Below are 14,755 nucleotides of genomic sequence, written 5' to 3'. Positions count from 1 at the left end.
ACTTCCTGTGCTCTGTTTATGTACTGGCATATAATTCTACGATTGTAAGTAAAATGGCAGAGAGAATCCTCTGTTCAGGCTGGCAGCCTTTGGAAGGGTGCAACAGTTTGGTGGCAGCGGATGCGACTGCGTGTTCTGCTCCTTGGTACTCGTCTCGGTCCCCTCACTCTCTGAATGCTGCTATGGCAACACCACTGCCAAGTGTACTGGTGGGTGTAGCGAGTTAGAAGAATGGAATATGTTCGGGCCAAGTTTGTTAAGGTGTTTGTGTCTCCCAAAATATTCTTCAGAAAAATTCACAAAGGAACTTTTGTTTAATGAGGTAATTCCTAGTAACTGTTAAAATGTACTGAAGGGGCACTTCAGCTTTAGAACATGAAACGGTTCTGATGGTCATGCTTGTGTGTTTATACATTATATGTGCGTGCGTGCGTGCGTGCGTGTGTGTGAACTAAACAAGAGAAAAAATAGAAAATGAGCTACTGACCTTTCTGTGAGAGTGAACTGTTGGGTTCGTATTTGTCCACCAGCAGCTGGACCTGTTGTGGTTTGAGAGGCGGGTAGAGGATTTCATTGAGACGAGGATCTCGCTGTTTACTGTTGATAAACTCTGTCATCTGCTCCACCGTGAGGTATGGACGACTCTTGGCCCCTCTGAAAGGAGAGGAGAGGAAAAAGTAGGATGAGGTAATGATAAGATTGAGTTAATGAAGTTGAGATGTTGGTGCAAAAACACAATTCAGAAATTGAGGCATAAGAAAATCAAAGGAGGAGATGATGGAGTAGAGAAATGGTAATTGAAGTGTTGGCAAAGAGATGCGGAAAGGGAGAGCAAGGGAGAGCGCAGAGGAGCAGAGGAAAAAATGTTATGCAAATTACGAGATTTGTTTAAAAAGCCTTTCATATCCATGCCTGTTGCACTAAATTACCATTTCCATATCCTCCTGACTTTCATGCTTTCTTACTAAACTGTGATTACAATCTATGAGTGACCCCAGTTCTGCTGGCATGCTAAGGGTCTGTACCCCTCTGGGCTGCTTCTGCAGCACGAGGACCCAGACAGCCAGATCGGAGAAATCACAACTAGGATCATTACCGCACATTCCTGCAGAAATTAACTGCTTATGACGACTCTAATGGGTAAAATGTGTCTTAAACCTTCGAAGCCATATTACCCTATCAAGGTCATTATCTAACCCCCCCCCCCCCCTCACCCCAAAAAGAACTACAGATAAATGAAGCTTTCACATATAATTTCAAGATTGCTTACTTTCTTACTGTGAATTCATGTATTTTTCAGGGCTTGATAAAGATGACTGCTTCCTCACGCTTAAAGAAAACTTAAGGGAAACGTTTGTCTTACACTTCAGAGAAGATGTGGTCCAGCTCAGACCGAGGGCAGATGTTGCTCAGGAAAATATTGTAGACCTCAGGAGTGAAATCTTCCTGAGGGATGGAATCATTCTGCAGAACACAGCAACATAATCACACATCATCATAATAATGAGGCAAGCATACTCTATCATATTTTACTGGTATTGTTGTTTATGATTTCAGCATCGAAACCTTTCAGCATTGAAAATTCTGGTAATTTTACTGCAGAAGAATATGTATGGAAAACAATTAACACCAAGTGTACACTTACAATCCTGACTCTTCATAACAACTCAGTATGTTTGTACATTTAAAAATAAATTGTTGGCTGTGGTCAGTCAAGATTTTGCATATTTTTAAAGGGTTCTGTGACCACAAAAGAAAGTTTGGAATTGCTGGTCTTTTTTTCATGCTACGGGTTGACCAAGACCTTCTGTCATCTACTGGAAGTAATTACAACATGGAAATTATTTCAAAAGTAAATAATTTACACAAGATGATGTGCTGGAATTTGCAAAGATTTGGGAAAGTTAAAACTTGTAGCCGCAAGGGCACCTTGGTCAGAGTTAGAGGAGTCAGACAGGTCTGATTAAGACACAGCATGCTGAGCAGGAGTACATCCAAAACCTCTTGGTAAAAAAATAGAGAAAAGAAGAAGAGGAAGAATGCCCTGAGGGAGGGGGATGCAGGTCAATCTCCACTGAAACTCAGTGACTCATCCCAAAGACCTTGGTGTCAGCCACGTTGTGAATGTGCTCTTGCCTGTGAGTGTGTGTGTTTCAGGGATTAACGGTACTATCATTTTGCTGTAATTACTTGCACGTTGGAACAACAGCAAATCCCAGCGGACCTTAATAGGGCAACACATTTTTACCTCCTGAACTCTCCCTGTGCTAATTATCTACACTCTGATCTGTGTTTGTGTGTGTGTGTGTGTGTGTGTGTGTGTGTGTGTGTGTGTGTGTGTGTGTGTGTGTGTGTGTGTGTGTGTGTGTGTGTGTGTGTGCGTGTGTGTGTTTGCATTCCTGTGTGCACATCATGCACACCGCTGTGTGCCCTGCTTTACCGTGATGTGAATATATTTCTATATTTGTTAAATAGTTAAATAGTGTTTTCAGCCATGCAAATTGCAGGGAGCTGCAGAAACACAGAGCGTTGTTCTGTATGAGAGGGTAATTTCTCTCTGGTTGCACCCAAAAGAGGTAAAGATAAAACCATGTTAGTTAACTTTAATACGCCTACTGTCGTTATTTTCTTCACAGTGAAGAAGAGTATATCAGTTCTGGGTGGGAGGTCATGCTGAAAATATCACTGCAAATAAATGAGAAACTAAACAATTAGAGGATGGATGATTGGATGGATGGATGGATGGATGGATGGATGGATGGATGGATGGATGGATGGATGGATGGATGGATGGATGGATGGATGGATGGATGGATGGATGGATGGATGATGATTGAGACAGATGGGATCAGGGTCAAGGAGCAGGAAAATTTTAGGAGACATTGAGAACAAAAAAGGAGAGCTCTTCAGTCGGTATCTCACTCTGCCAGAGGGGAGGTTACAGTTTTCCAGCGCCGTCTCCACTCTCTTCCTGTCTGAGGAGAATATCCTGAAGATACTGTAGAGACACAAAACACACCCTTATGAACAAATCACACAATGTCCCATTGAGAGAGGAGGTTTTACTCTGATCCTCCATGTCAGACTAACAAATTCATCACATTTATTTGTCAATACTGAGTAAGAACACCCAGTGAGAGAACTCCCTTTGGTAACAGATGGCAATTAAAACTAAAAACTGTTCAATGTCTATACGTTGGGTAGGAGTGTAATCACAGATGACAGGGAAAACTAAAGGCAGGAATATAGGAATGAGAACAAATTGACTACATTAAATATGCAATACTTGCAGAATAAGGAGAAGATTAATGGTACCTCAAATACGACTGATCCAGCCAAATAACCACACTGCAATAAATCTACCATTCATGAATGTTATGTTGTTTCATTGCTCTTAAACTAATTTAGAGACCTTTTAATTCTTCTACTTGCTGTGCATTGTGATGGCTGTATAAATTATATTACATAGAGAGGGGTAGAACAATTTGTCTGCCATCACTGAAATAAAGGCGCACACTGATAGAAACTCTTAGTATGAAGATGTAGTTTTTGTAAGAAGCTAGTTTCAATTGAATGAACATGTCCTATCCCAAAACTAACCCATATAGTAAACGCTGACAAAGACAGTGTCATTTAGACTCTCTAGACTCGACACCATATGTACAAACATTATGTCATAGTTTTTGTAATCCTAACAAATATGAAGTAATCCCAAACATGTTTACAAAGATGAGCACAAAGAGTTGAATTGTTATCATTTCATCAGATCATCATCATCACCATTTCAATGATCATTATCATTACAATAACCATTATCATTATCATAGCCATCATCGCCGTGTTTTAGACGCTACTTGTTATTCCACACATCCTCTCTCAACCAGTCACAAATCAACGCCGGTGTCTTGTTTGTGTAAACAAAAGACATGTACATAGGATGCTCTAAGTTTTACGTAATTTACTTACCTTTCACCTGATTGCTTTCACGGAAAATCACTCATTTCAAAAACAATACAGTTATCTCAGCCCAGTTTTCAGCTTTGTGCTGCTGCATCTTTTAGACATGCAAGTATGTGGTTTTTTTTACTGCTTTTGAAAGATGTGCTTTTAATTTTTTTTTTTGACATGTTGTTCTTTCTCATCAGTCATTTTGTATGTAGAGAACCAAAGAGTCTGTGTGTGGTTTTACTCGTGTGCTCTGTTTTATTCTGGTATACATAGACAATAAATTAGATTTACTGCAATGCTCTCCAGTGCCAATTACCACTACCACTGGCTGTTTCCGCTCGCCATTACCTCTTTTAATTACATGCATAGGTATGCCTTGTACATCCATGAGCACATACTGCATGCTCAGAGGGAGAGCACAGTCAAGCTGACATTAGTCAAGCTGACATGTCCTCCCAGCTAGGAGGTTAATTCCCTAAACGGCAAGAAGTGTCTCTCTGCCTCCCTGTGTTGATACCCACTGTTTTCCTCTGAGGCTCTGATGGAGGTTATCACAGAAGTTCACTACCGCCTGCCTGAAAGCTCAACTTGACTAATGACAACGGAGAGAGTTAAATTTCTTGTGAGCCTGTTGACAAACTCCTCGAAAAGTGAAAGCAAAAATTCACCATAGAAACAAATAATCATAAGGAAACTTTCAAAAACGTGTCAAACACGAGCATCTTTCAAGCTTGAGTTTGTTGACGACAGATATTAATGTGGCAATTTCTCTCTCTCATACACATACAAACACACACACAAAATAATAATGATAATAATGATGGGCTCCTCACAGATAGAGGAAGGACAGTGATTATTTAGGGATTATTTTTCTCTATTTCACTGCAGAGCTGAAGGAGGGAGTAATATCACCACAGAGGAGGGAAAACATATTCTAATAAGAAATGTACACATATAAAGAGACAGAGGGCGTGTGTCTGCTGGCATGAATGTATGCTTACAGCAATGAGAGAAGTTAGAAAAAGCTCAACTTTGATAAAAGTATATAGAGGTGGCGGAGGAGAGATGGATGAGTCAAACAGACTTACTTCTTGACAGGGATTCGCCCCTCAGGGTTGAGCTGCAGCTTCAGCCGAGTGTATCTGTGTTGGGCAGAAGACAAACCTTACACAACATGTAATCAGCAGCTTGTGTTTGTTGTGTGTCCAACGCACGTGTCCATAACCATTTGTCATGTCTGTCTATGAACGAGTGCTTCATTCATACGATGTGGAGGAAGATAAACTCGTCTCTCTACGATGTGAGATCCAGCAGCTGATTGTGTGCGTAGAGTCTACAAATATTTGGCTATAGCATTTTTTGAATCGAGGCTAATCCTTGGAAGTCTTGCATTGGAAGCAGAGAGCCATCCAGCCGCCGCAGCAGCACAGCCTGAGCTAAAAATAGCTCAACTGCAACAGGAGCCATCATTACAGACTGAGCTTTAAGTGGCTGCTGGGTAATAATTAATATCCATTACAGTGTCCACTTCATAGGGCAGATCGACTGCCACAGGCAAAGTCACCACTGACCCTAATGGTTAACAGGGCAGGTCTGGTGTTGCTTGATTGATTTAACAACAATAAACTATTTTATGTAAAAAAATAGAAAAAAAGTGAGAGACGGACTGAAGGTTCAGGAGTAAGGAAATACGGCGGAACACTTAAGTGTGTCTTGATGCCTTCGTCTGCCTTACAGCTGCCTCTATTATTCATTAAGACGACTGCGGATAAATGGATTACCAGCACTACTTCCCTTTCTGTTTAACTCACTGCTCTGTTTTTCTTTCTCTGTATCTACTCTCCCTCCCTGGTCCGTCATGGTCTTCCCATTCTAACCACGAAAGTAAAAGTACGTAATTCTAATGGAATGTAACACAAAACATAAAGCAACAAACACCAACTTATCATTTTTTTAATGTAGCCTTGAGTCATCACAATGTGCACTGCAGCCATACAGGTTGTATACTTCAATATAACGGTCAAGATTTACATCCATGTATCCTGACTTACTGTATATATGTGTTAAAGACTTTGAGGGAATTTAGTAAAACATATCAAGTATAGGTCTTGGAAAAATTAAATGTACACTTTACTGACATTGATAGCTCCACGCTTATTATTTCCACAGAGAAACATTTAATTGATCAATTCATCTGAAGACATAATGCTTAACATGCCGTCTAACACTAGTTACTGGTGCATGAGACAACACACTGGGAGGAGGAGCCTCTGCCTTATCAAAATGATCTGAAAGCATTATGAGATGATGAGAAGCTAGATTGGGTTTGTTTTTTTTGTGGCTGGCAACATAGAAAGTTCATCTACAAAGAAATTATCTACCGCTGAGAATTAACCACATGCAGCATAACATCAAAGTGGATGAAGTGTCTTCATGCTGTAGTTGTGGTGCCACGATACCATTATCAGCAAGCTGTGCCAACAACTGTCACTGAGCTCAACCAGCATGACGTCCAAACCTGCTCTGCTCAGTTCTATTCAACCCTCTGTGTACAATGTGGTCAATAGTCACTTTTATTGTCTCATAAATCAATTAGTCTCCTCAGGGGTGCAAGTTAATGGTTTCTGTTCACTGACAAACATCAGACAGCTGGGAGTTGTCACCAGAGCAGAGCTGAGCATATTCTCTAAATGCAGATTCATATTTATCTTCTTTCTCTATGAGCTCCACTCAGTCAGCAACTCGCTGAACACACAAAACTGCTGTGAATCGTATATCAATGAGCCGGCTCCATTCAGATCAATAGGAATGTGGAGCTGTAAGCTGTTAGACAGTTAATACACAGGATCAGAGGTGCTGTGAAGTCGTTTACTGATAGAACAAAAACACTGTGTTACTGGACCAGGAATCTGATGCATTGATGAAAGTAAGAGGTGATTCGTGTAATAAGCTCAAGCAAAACGGTGATTCTTCCTTAACATCAGGACGGCAAACCAAGGTCAATCACCTCAGACCTGTTTAAGGATGTGATTTCTCAGACCTGTCATTATGCCATCAACTGAACAAGACAATCTACAACACCGTATGAACACACAGTTACGCACATGTTCATGTCACGTATGCACTCTCACCGACTGACATGAACTGCTCATGTTTCCAGCTGTTTTATTTATGCTCAGGCTTTCCTTCCATCTATATTTCTCTTTCTCCATCGATAACAGGTAAAGCGACCTAACATGAACCCTGAGGAGACGTTAAGGGCAACATCGTGTCTCCTGTTTGCAGTGCAGTTCATAGGCAGCTTGATATAAGTAGGTTCAAGTGGCTATTACTTCAATTTTTGTGTATGTTTTTTTATTACTCTGCCCATTTCTTGATGCTTTTGTTTATGAAAATTCACTTCATATCTAATGTGAGGCTTTTTCTATTTATTCTTTACGAGGTTCTGTCTCTGTGTGTAGTGTGCATGTGTGGTTAAATGACGTACGCTTTCTCTAGGCAGGCCTCTCTAGACATGTTCTGCACCAAGAGGTTAGACGCCAAGTTGAAGAGTTCTTCTGCCCATTCCTGTGATAAACAGAACACAAGCACACAAACACAAGAGCAAAGTTTGACATTGACATCTGCTTGGAATCTGCTGCCATGTGTAAAACATGAATATATTAATTCCTGCATGTGATTATGCTAATTATGTTTGTCAGTATGCAGAACACACACTGCTCCCCTGACCCCAAACACAATGTAGTTAACCCCAAAAAGAAAAGGCGCTTCCATCACACACCTCCAAACTGAACAGAAAAGAAATGTATTTTTTCTCCATCCAACAACAAGGGGAATGTAGAGATAATTATCACATCATTTCCACATTTCATTAACCTTAAAACGTGTTCAGGGTTGGGGTCAGACACAGACAAATCTTACAAATGTAACACCTTTCTTAAAAATATATCTTTATACACATTATATGTATTATTTTCACCCAACACAAAAGAAATTGTGTTGTATTTAGTGGTTGCTTGTTGTTCTACACATATGAATACCTAGTAATTGATTAGTTCTTGTTCTGTTGTAAAGTGTTTACCTTAGCTGTCTCTTCTTGGAACGCCATGAAATTCAAATAGGTGATGTTGACCATATCCGGGCCGCTCACCACCGTCAGCATCCTATTCTCCATTTTACCTGCCAGGGTGCTGACATCCAGAAGCTCTCGGAGCTTAGCTTCCTGACAGATGACACACAAATGGGACAAATAAGAAAAAGCGCTGCACATTTTCCAATGAAAATCAAAAGTCACACCTGCTTCTAATTCCAGCAAACAAAAGCCACCTTTACAACGGTGGTTTTCCTACATTAAAAAAAAAAAAAAAAAGTTACGACATCCCAACTAAAACCATCATGGAAAGGCCATGAAACATGGTAACAAGCATGTTTCGGAAGAAAGAACAGCTGGACTGCTTTATGTCAGTTCTTTCATCTGATGCTGGTTTCCAACAGAAGTCACCCCCTGAATGCAGTAAAAGGAAATGTGAGTTGCCATCATTGTGTTGTTTTCACCATGTCTGACAGGTGATTTGTGTGATTAATGAGAGGTCTGCTGTCGGAGGCAGAGTGTGTGGAGCGAAGGGAGACGGCACAGCCTCCATAAAACCCACCGGAGAGGCTCGTATTAGTGGATGAAGCAAAACAATGACAGAAGACATTTTATAAGCAAACTAAGTAATGAGGCCCTGAACTGATGTTAAAGGTTTGACACTGATGGATTTATTGGTGTACGGTGTAACTTTCACAAAGACCACAAAGAGTGCACAATAGCTGCAGATTATTCACAATAGCATTTTTTATCACGACACTACGGCAGGTCCAACTGCTCAATTTCTAAAGCAGTTCAATCATTGACTTTCAGTTTCTTTCATTGTCTGGTGTTCATCTTCTCATCTCATTACAAGTCAAGCTTTAGTGTGAGAAATAGAACGAAGGAGAGCAGCCGCTACAAAGCAAAGCAGTACCTTGTGAGCAGGCATAACATCACAGGAGAAAGTGGTTTCACTTGACTGAGATCCCAGGAGGATACTACTGAGAAGGGTTTTTCACATACGTATCCTGATAATTCATGAAGTGGAGTGATCTCCATCTTTAGCAGTGTTTTCTGGTTTAACTCCCTCCAACCATAGTCATCCAACAGATTCAGGAAGTTGAATGAGTCCATTGTCCGTTGTAAAAAAACATCGGGTGCTGGCAACGGTTCACACAGAGAAAAAATCTGGAGGGTTTATATTCAGCCGAGGCAACTCTCAGGAGAAAACTTAACCAAACCAATTTGAAGACATTTACATTTCACCAGTTAATCTTTAGAGCAACATTTGTAAGAAAAAGTACAATACCTCTGAGGTGTAACGCAGGAATAATAATGATGTTCTTCTCTCCTTTGTGACTTAGTATGCAAGGAGCATACAAAATTGTTGCTCCAGCTTAATTAACACAACAAAAAAGCCTTGTAAGAGGTTTTGCAGTGAAAGCAAATGAGCTCTCACTAATTTAACCAATCAAACAAAGAGCATTGTGTCCTGTGTCACAGTGATAAATGTCCTCTACACGTCCCTCACACACCAAAATCAAATTGTGCATCTTAGTGGCGCCTGTTATTATCTCTGTATTTTCCCTATTGAAGAATCTCCATGCTCTGACATCCCATCTATTTGTCTGCCTCTCATTTTCACATAGCTGCATGAAACACTACCTATTTGAAAGAAATGTGTCAATTATTTTGTCAATAAAAGGACAAGGAGCTATAACTGACACTAAACGCAACATATTTAGATGGACATGTTTTCAAAGTGGTTGCAAATAACTCACTCAGCAGATTACAGAAACAGAGAAAGACACCAATCTATCGAACAGACGTGTTGATCAGAACGGGAATCCATTGCTGTGGATCTACATTTTGAATGCCACCGGTCCCATCAATCAAAGTATAAAAAGCCAGCTTTTGATTTACTAAACCACACTACATCAGAGTACCTTTTGGAGGAACGCTTTGGCAGACCGCCCAAGACAAAAGGCTTTTGAGAACAGACCAGACGACAAGAAGATCATATTTCATATCTTACAGCACCTGAACATCAATAAAATTTGATACTGTTCTGATGCTACTTGTAGCCATTAGCTGAACACACATCTCACCTCCTCTGCAGTCAGCAGAGGACCGATCTGGCAGGAGGCGGCAGGAGTGAAGAACAGCTGGAGGAGCATCAGCGGTTACGCCGCCAAAGGACTCAGAAGGAAACAAACATGTTGGTGTCGGGGAGGCAGACCCTGACATCAGCCATGAAATCAGACAAACGGAGAGAGCTGAGCCACCGTAGAGCTCAGTCACGGAACACTGGTGTGAACGTGTGGTATTTCTACATCTATGCACGTCAATGCCTGGCATATATCTATATTTATGCGTGCCAAGTGTGTGTATTTACTCAGGCATACAGTCCTGGACAAAAAAGGAGGTGACCTCTTTTCAAAACATATTACTCATTTACTCTTGTTTTCTTTATAGAATAGAGGTAAAATGTTTGATTAAATATAAAAATACAAATACATGATATGGGTTTATATAAGCATATTTAGATAATTAAATTTAGTTATATGATCATTAAATCGTTAAATTAAATAACATTTTAAAAATTGATTTAAAATGAAATAAAGCCATCCCCTGTCTTAATCTTTACTATCTAACTCTAAAGTTAAGTTAGAAAAATGTTGCTGTCAATTTAACTTAGTTTCATATTAGACCTACATGCAGATGGAAGCAACTGTATCCAAAGAAATATTGTGTGTCAGTGTGAGTTAAATTAATTAACTTACTGACTCGCACTGAGGCTTATTCCTGACCTCAGTGACAAAATACTATTTAATATCTGTGATTTTTGTGGCGACATACTGAAAAGAAAAGCTGTTATTTCTGTTCAAAAACATCTAATTTCATCAACCTCTTCATGTCTCTGGAGTGATAAAACATTATAGAATTATCCACCAATTAGAAGCAAGGAGGAGGTGAAATTATAAGTGAACTCCAAATCCTAACCTCATGTTTGGCAGAAAATCTGAGAGCACCAACCAGGTGTATGAATGGAGCAGCGTTAATGTGATAAACTGTAAGGAACGTGGTAACTCACACTTAAACATACCTTGCACACACTATTGTGAAAAACTGTGTTTCAAGCAATTGTGTTTTCTTCATATTTCCACCAAGGAGTGTGTATGGTCTCACGCTAGATGCTGAGCTGTGTCAATGCACAAACTCTTCTCAGTTACTTAGTATTCAAGTGTAGCTGTAGCCTGAGGAAATAACCAGACTTCCTTTTCCTGCATTAGTTTGTCACTAGGACCAACCAACCAGGCACTCAAACTCATTCACACTCTGTTGGGTACAAGGGAAAGGATTCAGATTGGCAAAGGGAGGTCAGCCACACCTCAGGTCATTAAGCCTGCAGCAAAGCACCTGTTTAGACTCACACAGACACACACACACACACACACACACACACACACACACACACACACACACACACACACACACACACACACACACACACACACACACACACACACACACACACACACACGCATAAAATGTGCTCAAGCAAACACACAAACAAATGCACATGCAATCACATGCCAGCACAGGGACACCAGATCAAAAGAAATGTCAGTATGAATGATTGATGATGACCTAACTGCTCTACACACATGGTATTTAATACATGCCTTTAATGTGCTGCTTCGGTCTGCACCGAACGCGATGCCGTATTATTAAAGACTGCCTTATGGAACGAGTACAACAGATGATTCATCACACTGCAGTTCTCATTTTGCAAAAGGAGAAGTGGCAATATTCCCTGTCTTTATGAAGTGTTTCCCTTAACAAATGTGTTCGGGTGGTTGAAATAATTGATTAGGTGTCTGGGATAGCTGCTTTAATAAGTGAACAGTGGCTCGGTCATGAAGGTGCTGCTGGGGGTACAAATTAATGTTGCAGTTTCTTCAGAGCAGCCTTTCTTACTTTTTTTTTTTCCCCTTTTGACTTATCAACTCCCACAAGACGCACAGCTCACAGCATTGAACGTTAAATAAATCCATTTGGTTCTGGTATCATGAGGGTGACTGTACTAATACATAGTTTGCTGCAGTTTTTTTTTTTTTTTGCAATGGGAATGAATAGACAGGTAAGATAAGAGTTTAGGAGAGTGGGGTTAAGACCATTCTGGAAACAAATTTTTTATGATGTATATAAATGTGAGGGTGTGAAGGTTAGGAATCCGACGTTACCATTAGTATTCATAGGTGCACATCTGAGCATATGGAGGTATGACATGGTGGAGCAACACTGCAAGTTAACAGCAGCGCACTGCCCTTACGATTCTGATTCTCTGGCTGCTGGCAAGCCTTTCTAACTAATAGAGTGGCACAAGGCGGCTGATAAGGCAGCAAAGGTGTCTCTGACATTTGGAAGGCAATTATGGGATATCAAGATGGGGGCGATGTGGTCACTCTGCAGCACAAACACCATGCAAATGTTTGTTTTGCCGTTTTCATGTGTCATGGAGTGGGAGGACGATGATCAGCCTCCGATTAAATAACGCTACTTTTCCATTTTGTTTGGGGTTTGTTTGTTGTTTATGTGTTTGTCTGTTTTGCCCTTACAGAAGCTTTCTCTGGTTATCAAGCAGTTTGAGAGAGTCTACGGCACATCTCATCACAAAGCTAATCCTGAGACAATTCCTTTTCTCCCAGTGATGCAGTCATTTATTTAAGAGGGTCACGCTGCCTCTGCAGAGCATGTTTTAAGCATTAGCCACATCATAAGTTATACAGGCAGAGAGCAATGAAACATTGATCCCATTAGAAGAAAGAGCCCCATCTTTCCTGTGAAGCTAAAGCTTTTTCCCACAAATGACCTGACTAATCATCTCAATGCTTGCATTCATGGGCACAAAAATGATGGTATTAAATCCAACACAGATAACTTGCATTGTATTATGAATTCACAGAAAGAACACATTTATACACACTGAAGGAAAGGCTTTTGTATCTAACAACTGTAATACCTTGCAAACATTCTAATAACAGTAGAATTTAGATTTTATCACATATTGCATATTTATAATTTTCTTTCAGCAGATTACTGATAATCAAATGCATTAAAAAATACACCAGGATTTCATCATAAATAATTGTTAATGCTTAAAATTATTAACTGCACATAGAACATAGAGTAAGTAGCAGCATTTTAGTGTAGGCATTTACCAAGGTTAACACATTTTAAATATATCAAAACAATCCTTTTGGTACCAGTCGATGTATTGACTTGTTACCGACTGATGAAAAGAATATGAAAAGTATCAAACCTGGTTACACCAAACTTAATGAACAACCCTTCAGGATTTATAATCAATGATAATGAACTCTAGATTTACAGTGATACCAGGAGAGATGTTGTCACAAGTTTTAATTCTGCAGATCAACGTGTTTAAATCAATACGTCTTGGGTGATAATGTGGTACTAAGTTCATACAGCAAGTTACTACAGTTGCTGAGGAAGAGATCAGAAACAGTACTGACATTAACACCAACACACATAGGACCTCATCTCGTCATGCCTGTTATCCTTATCTTACCATCTGAACTTATCTTACTACTCAACAGAAGCAGAAAACATGAATTATTGACAACTAGTGATTTACAATGTCATGGGCAAATTATATTGAGCAAATTATATTAGCAAGTTAAAATAATAGAAATCTTTTTTTTAAAAACTATTTTTCATTTGAAAAATGCTTACATTTCAAGCAGAGTATAAATATTTGAAATTTAATTTCTTTCATTTTCTGTGGCTGTAATGTCAGAGCCGAAATAATGTCATACTCTGTAATATGTATAGCAATACATCACAAAGCACTGCAATACATCATGTACCAAAATTCACTGCAGTGCCCAACCTTGCTTCAGTCCCTCACAGAGGGGAGCTAACGCAGTGAGCATTCCCGCTGCTACAGGGGTGACACTGTGTACTTCAGCTTTAAAGCTCTTCTGCTGATCAGATGGCCCGTTTGATTCAGCCTCAGTAGCAGAAGCCTTTCATATAGGGATGGGAGAGCCGCCTGCCACCATTACAGCACTGCAGTTTTTATGTTTTAAAACTTGCTCAGCTTGGGAACTAACTCGTTAATTTTCCTAGTTTGAGGTCAAACTCGGGGAGAAATGCCTTGACAGACTGAGAATAAACCGCAGATAAGCGGCCCACAAACTAATGCACTGTAAAATTTATAAAAGAACACAACATAGAGAGAAGGAGTATGAGATGGAAGGAACACGGGAATAAGATGGGAGCATCATGAGGGACTATTTCATTCTGGGGCAACAATCTTCTCCTCTCTCCTCCTCTCCAGTTATCTGCATCCTGCTTTCATCACCTCATCTATGTGGCTCAATCCTTTTTTTTTTTATCCCCCCCCCATGGCCACAACTCATTGAAGCTCTCAAGTGTCAGTGTAAGCAGACCACCGGTTTCACAAGGCAGAGCATTGCCCACAACGCTCTGGAGTGAAAGGTCAGTGCTTCATCAGTCAGCTGTCACACAGAGCATCACTGATGTGTGCCCCACATGGGAAAAAGGTTTGCTTTGGCTTCAATGTGCCGATACGATGTGTTTTGTTTTTTTTTTAAATGAAGCTCATTTTACCAACCATCTGCCTTTCCTGACTGTAATGCAGCTGTGTTGGCTACTGTCCACCAATGAAGCATCAGTAAACATAGA

General features: G+C 40.1%; 1 protein-coding gene across 2 annotated transcripts in view; it reads right to left on the bottom strand.

The window, feature by feature from the left end:
- Window positions 1-14,755, bottom strand: part of plcb1l (phospholipase C beta 1-like) — a 100,319-nt gene that overhangs the window by 34,003 nt on the left and 51,561 nt on the right. For both annotated transcript variants that reach the window (XM_068341743.1, XM_068341744.1), the window contains exons 4-9: window positions 8,030-8,170; window positions 7,436-7,515; window positions 5,037-5,090; window positions 2,923-2,998; window positions 1,364-1,464; window positions 488-654 (exon numbers count right to left, since the gene is read on the bottom strand). In XM_068341743.1, coding sequence (XP_068197844.1) covers window positions 488-654; window positions 1,364-1,464; window positions 2,923-2,998; window positions 5,037-5,090; window positions 7,436-7,515; window positions 8,030-8,170 — 619 coding nt within the window. The remainder of the gene's footprint in view (window positions 1-487; window positions 655-1,363; window positions 1,465-2,922; window positions 2,999-5,036; window positions 5,091-7,435; window positions 7,516-8,029; window positions 8,171-14,755) is intronic.

This window comes from Antennarius striatus, chromosome 19 (genome assembly GCF_040054535.1).
Source record: "Antennarius striatus isolate MH-2024 chromosome 19, ASM4005453v1, whole genome shotgun sequence".
Taxonomy (NCBI): Eukaryota; Metazoa; Chordata; class Actinopteri; order Lophiiformes; family Antennariidae; genus Antennarius; species Antennarius striatus.
Note: the sequence above shows the minus strand (reverse complement) of the source record. Positions and strands in the feature narration are given on the sequence as shown.